General features: G+C 35.6%; 1 protein-coding gene across 1 annotated transcript; it reads right to left on the reverse strand.

Annotated features, from left to right (window-relative positions):
* Positions 1-1,574: 1,574 nt before the first annotated feature.
* On the reverse strand, positions 1,575-7,395 carry LOC115952153 (cation/H(+) antiporter 20-like). Its single transcript, XM_031069230.1, has 4 exons — positions 7,151-7,395; positions 5,855-6,868; positions 2,054-2,947; positions 1,575-1,946 (listed from the first exon to the last, which is right to left on the reverse strand). The coding sequence occupies exons 1-4, from the start codon at positions 7,328-7,330 to the stop codon at positions 1,575-1,577; spliced, it is 2,460 nt and encodes an 819-aa protein (XP_030925090.1). The 5' UTR covers positions 7,331-7,395.
* Positions 7,396-7,595: the final 200 nt, after the last annotated feature.

Genomic DNA, 7,595 nt, shown 5'->3' on the forward strand with positions numbered 1-7,595 from the left:
CAAGCCAACTTACATTCAGCCAGGCATGAATTCAAGAAAAGACCAACCCAATTAAATTTAAGTCCAATTGGAGTAAGGAATCAAAGGAAATTTTCACCAAATCCAAGCCCAATTCGGATTAGGATTTCGGACTGCACATCAGTTAGTATTTTTGGCATAACTTTCGGCTTAGATGTCCGATCGAGATGATTCAAGTTGGACTGGAATGATAACTTAAAGGGCTACAACTTTGTAGTTACCAAAAGTCCAAATTCTGATGTTAAATGGGCCAAAATAGTCGGTAAAGTGAACCTTAAAATCTAGGATTTTCTCCAAACGAGAATTCAACTTGTAATAGGATCCTTGACCTATTTAAGGGCTCTTTAGGGAAAAATTCAGGGAGGCGGAGGCTAGTGCTAGGGCTGAGGGCTGAATGTATAGAGAGTGCGGCTACTTCTTTGGTTTTCTTCCATGACAGTTAGTTTTATTTTATTTGTCTAGTTTAATGTTTAGTATTTTATTTTTGTGTTTTCTTTCAATTACTATGAGTAGCTAAATTTATAATTAGGGTTGAGGATGAAACCTTGTTAAGGATTATCAATAATATTTATGTGATTTGATTTTTTCCACAATAGTTTTTCTTTAATGATTTAAATTGTTCTTGCTTCATATCAATTAACTAAGATGAGATTCTAGATATGAGTTCAATCATGTTTTTCTCATGATTTAGGATTTGTCTTAATTAATTGAATGCTTGGTTTATTAATTCTTGATTATAAAATTGGATATCACTTGTGATTTGTCTATCAATGGATACAATTTATGATTTGATTTTTAGAATTGGATATATCTTGTGATTTGTTTGGCTACGGATACAATTGATGATTTGGTTTTATACTTAAGAAGTGAAGAAGAACATGCTTTTAATTTTTAAAATAAGGATTTTAATGATGATATTTTCCATGATAGCAAGATTGATTTCTAGATTATCATGCAGTGGTTGGGAAAAATTAATGATCATAAATATATGCTGATACAATTTACAAGGCGGATTCCAAAACCTTAATTCCTTTCTCTTGATTGTTTACATCTTTTTATTCCTTTATATCTTTTACTTATTAACTATTTGCTTAATTTTATTATTTGTTTAGTATATTTAATTGCAAAAAAAAAAAAAAAACAGTTTTCATTAAACTAGATTAGGATTAGTTTGGTTAAGGTTCAATCAATTTTCCTACGTTTATTCAAGTCCCTGTGGGTTCGACCTCGTTCTTGTCCAACTATACTTCGGTGGTTCGTACACTTGCGAGTACTTTAAAATTTCACAACATAGTGCTCCTTCCATCAAGTTCACTTTCTCAATTCTTGCCCCAAATGTGCCAGACTCTAATTCCTGTATTTTCCCTTCCATTTGGAGTCCGAATCAGTTCACGCAGGATTGGAATTTGTTTACAAAGAACTTCATTCAGGTGTCCTTATTCTTTCAAATCACACAGAACCATGAGCATATATATTTTTTTTTAAATTATTATTTATTTATTTATTTATTTTATTTATAACAAGAACTACATTTAGAGCATCCGTATTCTTTTTGATCACACAGACGGTTCATTATTTGTGATTGAAGCATCAATTGTTGTTACAAGCTTGTCCTGGACCATCCTTGAAGTAGCAGTCTCATCTGCATATTGTTTATCCTGTTGTATGACCAGGACTGAGGGCACTATGCCACAGTCCGATGAAGCTAAAATGTTTCCAATGAGCCCCAACTCAGCATGCTCGATCTGATTCGCTGGCAACTCTGCCCCCATACTTGATGAGAATTGTCCCTTTCCCACAATAACCAACTCATACTCCCTACTCTGGCCTAATTTTAACACCTCTTCTGTGATGTTGTCCACAACCTTTTCTTCGTACTTAACTGATTGATTACACCTCCATATGGCCATTGTAGTCTCATCTATCTCCTGGTCCAAGCATTGGAAAAAAAAGAACTTTAAATTTGCTACACTGGAGCCCTCAATAAAGTTAAGAAAACTTTAAAATTAAGATATCACAAGGAACAAAAGGTCACCTTCTCTCTCTCATCGTTTATTGGAACAGTTGAGCTGCTATGACTCTGCTTCATACTCTCATCCTTAGCTTTTTCCAGAAACCTCAGAATGGTTAGACTAACTGCTGGATGTTCTGTCATCCTTCCTCCCAACTCTAGAGCCTCGCGATCATCAGATCCGCCAAAGAACAAAATGCAAACTCTTTTCAGTGTTGGGGAACTGGGTTCTGCCTCCTGCTTTAACCCACCACCGAATCCACGGTCCACAAACACTGCCACTGAGCATGGTGCCCTCTTTAGCACACTCTGATTGACCATTCTCCAGCCATTGTTTACATTCTCTATAGCCTCTTCACCCTCTCCTCTCCAATGTTTGTGGAAAGGCAATACGATCATCGCCACCCTTTTTTCTTGTGCTATGTGGCAAATGTCCTCTTGCATCGTGGACAATGCCGAGATGGCTATTGAGTGACGAATATTGACACGGTTGACTTGGCCGTAGGCCTCAAAGGCGGCAGCAATTTGGTCTGGTGTTGCACTTGCACCTCTGCAGAAGCGGTTTATGAAGGGAAAACCATTCTTTCTAGCACGTTGAACCATCATGATGGAGGATGAGCGATCAGTCAGTTCAACAAGGTGCATGACATAGAGTTTGAGTGGGGATCTTTTGGGGTTACGAATTGACTCCACGAGATTGATGAGTGAGGGAACATTCTCAGGTCCATGGACACAGGCAAGGACTCGAAGCTCATCTTGTGAGTTCTCTGTGAGAGGCCATTGTCGCTGGAGTCGGCGATTAGTTTGAGAATAAATTCCACGCAAGGGTTTGTATATTGCCATGACTGTTGGAGTTGTCATGAATGTGGTAAATAGTGCCATGAGGACTAATATAGCAAAAATCTCGTCATTTAGAACCTGTGGAGCAATTAAAAGATTTAACACACCAACAGTATGTGTATTGGCAAAAGATATTTTAAAAAAAAAATTAAAAAAAAAAAAAAAAACATTGAAAATCATTATAAGGACAGTGGTTTATGAACCCTGCAATCATCAATTGATAAGGTTTTGTACTTGAATAGTTCTTGATAGATAGTTTTTTTTTTTTTTTTTTTTTGGGTTAAAAAAATTATAAATTCCTATGATAATAGACCAGATTTTTTTTATAATTATTGTTATTACATATAGGCATCCATTTCGGCCTATCCATCTGGTGTTGTGGTCTCGGTTTAAGTTGAACCTACCTATTTGTTATAGTAGTCACCGGTCCTCTTTGTATAATCAAACCATTTTAGCAGAGATATTTGCCACTTGGGACAAAAGCAGGGGATATGAAAAACAGAATTCAAATTTTCAACATGCTATATACTTCTTTTTGATAAACATATTCTATACTTCTACGCTTACGGAAAAAATTACATTTATATGGCAAAGTTACACAGGAAAAAAAAAAAAAAAAGTCGATAATTATAAAACATGATACTGAAGTATGAAGAGTACATTAATTGAATTGGGGGATTGTTAGTAATATTTTTCTTCCATTCCTAATTATCGATGCATTAAAAAAAAAAAAAAAAAATTAAATCTCCCAAATTTTTTAGGAGGCAGAGAGAATACTATCTATCTTGGAGGGAAGAGAAAACACATCATATTATGAATATATTCTACGAACATGGAGGAAATCTTTTGGGGAGTGGGGAGGATACTACCCATCTTGGAGGGAAGAGGAAGTGACAACATATGAATATATGATGAATACACGAATATGAAAATGGAGGAAATCTCAACAAATAAAAGCCTTTTTTTTTTTTGGAATAATGGCAAGGAGCGCCACTGAGAAAGCACATACGATGAGTTTTAAAAAATTCATGAGATTCACCATTATGGATGAATTAGACATATTATCATATTAAAACCTGTGGTTCAAAGCATAATATGCATAACACTCAAAAGACCAGTATACTAGTATAGTGTCAAATTACCCTAAAAGAAACTGACCATGACCCATATACTTATTTTTTTTTTATTAGACTTTCAGAACAATCACCATTCCGTGATTCTCCATTCACTACGTCCAGTGATAAACAATGAAATTGAGGTGACATAAAAAAAAAAAACAAGTTGCCCACTATTACTATAGAGAGTCATCAAGTTCCGGTAATAATTGGTAGTGTGATTAACTAATAAATTGTTAAAAACTGATATGGTGGCTATGAAAGTATGCAAGGACGGAGAAGTCAGCCATCCAATTATGGTCATGGGCACCACTGTAGGGGTGTGGCTTGATGGTACACGTGGTATTTATCCATCGTCATCACATGACATTGGGTCGATGAGTTTACACTAAAGACATCCTTTGTCATTTAGCAAAAAAAAAAAAATGGTCGTGGGCATTGTCTCAAGGAATATTCTCATCTTACTCTTCTTTTATCTGGTAAAAAATAACTCATCCAAAAATAAAAATAAAAGTTTGAGGTATATATTTTTTTGGACTTTATAAAAGGTCCCCTGTTTACAGATATTTTTGCGTGTATGAGAAACTGATCTTTATGTTAATTATTGTATAAGGTACATCTCCAACTGATCTTTGCGTGTATAAGGTACTCTCCAACTCTTGAAATAATGAGACAGTTGTTACATTTGTATATATTTATTCAATATTTAAAAATGGAGTTGAACACTTTGTATATCTTCATATGCAAAATTTAATAATATGAATTGTATTTCTCGTTTTTTTTTTTACTATTTAATATGACAATGAACAATTTCATGATTGACTAGCTATCTGTGCGTATATTCGTTGAGTGACCCCCATTGAACAATTTGGCTCAAGTGGTATCGAATCCTTGTACCAAAAGTGGCCTCGTAAATTAACTTTTAGATGATAGTGGCAGGCAAAATTTGTGCTAGATCTTTTTTTTTTGAGAATCATTTGTGCTAGATCTTAATGTATATATATATTGATGTATATCTATTTTAATACAATTAACGAGAACTTTATGACTCTTGAGCAAAAAGGAGTACTTCATAACTCGCTGTGTCATTAGCTGATTCTCCTTGCAATGTGGAGAAGGTGGATTAATTTTCCTCATTCCCCCACGTGTACTTTACAATTAGTACAAAAACTCATGAATTATTTATAAAAATATTGATAGGCAAGAAAACGTACCGCCGCAAAGTTTTTCCTCATTTACTTTGTTTTCTTAAGTTGAATCATTCACTTTCCAAAATTTGTTGAGCCCAAACACAATGATATATATATTTATATATGTGTGTGTGTTAAACTAGGTCATTGAATTAAAAAATAGAGGATTGTGTGCAGACTTTAAGCACTAATTAGTTGTTGTAACTTATGGTGGGTGGGTTTGGATTGGGCGTTTGCGTTTACAAATGCGCGTTTTCTCTTTTTTTTTTTTTTTTTTTTTTTTAAGCCGTAGTTATTGACTTTTAGAGACAAAATTCATTGTTTATGAACAGTGCATTTAAAAATATTAAAAATGAGTCTTATGGTACTATTCATACATTTAAAAATAATTTTGTTACAGTATTTTTAGTTTTTAGTTTCAATTTTCAATTTCAGCAACAATAAGTTCAATCCAAACGGAGCCTATATGTTTATATAAGATTAGTTGTACCCTATATGTTTATATAAGATGTGTGAATATATACATATAAGCAAAAACTTGTTGCACATTATGTTAATGCACACAAAAAAAAAAAAAAAAATGAAATCGTGACATGATTTTAGTTGCTTTATAGCGTATGTGTAAAGATGTATGCAGTGTGTAATAAACATGACTTAATATAGATATATACTTGACTAACCTTTTTTTCCTTGCCAATGTTGAGAACAATAAGCTCCACCAAGCCCTTAGTATTCATTAGCACACCTAGCGCCAAGGACTCCCTGACAGGAATCATGCAGAGCATGGCCACCAGAAATGTTCCTAAAATCTTTCCCGCACAAGCTGTGGATATCACAAGCACCAAAAGCCCCCAAGCCTCAGCCCCATATATTTTAGCCACATCTGTCTTCAACCCACTGGAAGCAAAGTAAAGTGGAAGAAGCAAACCCGACACAAAATCCTCAATCCTCTTTATCACTCTCCCAGCAAAATCACCACCTTTTGGAATCGTTAATCCAAAAACAAATGCACCAAAAATTGCATGTATACCAATAAGGTCAGTCATAAACCCAGACGCCATAACCCCAACTAAGGTTAAACATATATAGGCTTCGTTAACAAAATCATGCTCCGAGGAACACTTTCTCGCGACCCAGTTCATGATTGGTCGGATTAGAAACAACATGAAAGCAACAAAGGCAAAACTGGAGATGATAATCCAAATGAATACTAAGGGACTCTTGTGTCCACTTCCAGATATTGCCACAGTTGGCGCAAGTAAAATCCATGCAGCTACGTCGTTGAAGGCTGCAGCAGCCATGGCAGTTTCGCCTACTTGAGTTGTTAAGAGTTTGAGTTCTGCCAATATGCGGGCTAGGACTGGGAAGGCTGTGATGGAAAGAGCTACACCCATGAACATAAGGAGTTGGCCGTAACCAACTATGTCTTCGCCGTGGATGGCTTTGCGGAGGAGGAATGTGATTCCAGCTCCAAAGAGGAATGGAAGGGAAATTCCGGCAAGTGCTATTGTGAAAGCTCGCTTGCCACTGTGGCGAATGGAGCTTAAATCGAGTTCAAGACCCACAAGAAAGAGAAAGAAGAGGAGGCCAATACTTGCTACCGATTCCAGTATTGGAGTGCTCCATGAAGGGAAAACTAGGTGGACGAATTGCTTGTTGCGTCCTAGTGCGGAGGGTCCAAGCAAAATTCCCCCCTGAAACCAATACCAAACTCATTAGAAATGAACTCTGAAAAATTAAAAAGTTTATAAATGCACATTTTTGCACACACTTTCTCACAGATAGTACACATGTCAAGTAAAAATGACCAAATTATAATTTTTACAAGTACCAATAGTGGCTTTCATGTGTAATTGATATAATACGATATGTAAGTTGTGTAAAAATGTAAAACAAAATTTGTTTCTATAGAAGAACTCTGGAAAAATTGTAACATGCATGAAATGGAAAAAAGAAATCTTAATTTGAAAACATACTATGATTTCGGCAATGACTTTGGGTTGGCGGAGAGGTTTGAGGAGAAAGGCAAGGAAGCGACTGACAAAGAGGACTAAGGTGGTTTGGACTATCAACAACGGGAAGGCATAGTTTAAAGGATTATCACCTTGCCAAACTCCGTCCGAAGAAGTTTTAATGGTGGTTGAGTTTGAATGCATGGTTGCTAAATGAAACAATTAGATGCTTGTTGAAGGGGGGCTTTTGTCAACAATTTTGGTGAAGACAAGTGTGAGATGTCTAGGGTTTTATAGAAGATTGGAGGAGGTATTAAGTGGATATGAATTTATATGGAATCATGACGACACATAGTTGGTGGACCATTAGATATATGATGTATATAACACGATAGTTTGTCATTTATATGGGCATTGATCTTCTGAGTGGGATGCAATAGGCACTCATGAGATTAACCATTATGGATGG

This window comes from Quercus lobata, chromosome 7 (assembly GCF_001633185.2).
Source record: "Quercus lobata isolate SW786 chromosome 7, ValleyOak3.0 Primary Assembly, whole genome shotgun sequence".
NCBI lineage: Eukaryota > Viridiplantae > Streptophyta > Magnoliopsida > Fagales > Fagaceae > Quercus > Quercus lobata.

What these genes read in the sequence shown, in the direction of transcription:
- LOC115952153 (XM_031069230.1), bottom strand. Translation starts at nt 7,330, where the DNA reads ATGCATTCAAACTCAACCACCATTAAAACTTCTTCGGACGGAGTTTGG. An exon ending in AAGTCATTGCCGAAATCATA is followed by an intron (nt 6,869 to 7,150) that starts GTATGTTTTCAA and finishes TATTGGTTTCAG; the next exon opens with GGGGGAATTTTGCTTGGACC. An exon ending in TAAACGATGAGAGAGAGAAG is followed by an intron (nt 1,947 to 2,053) that starts GTGACCTTTTGT and finishes TGCTTGGACCAG; the next exon opens with GAGATAGATGAGACTACAAT.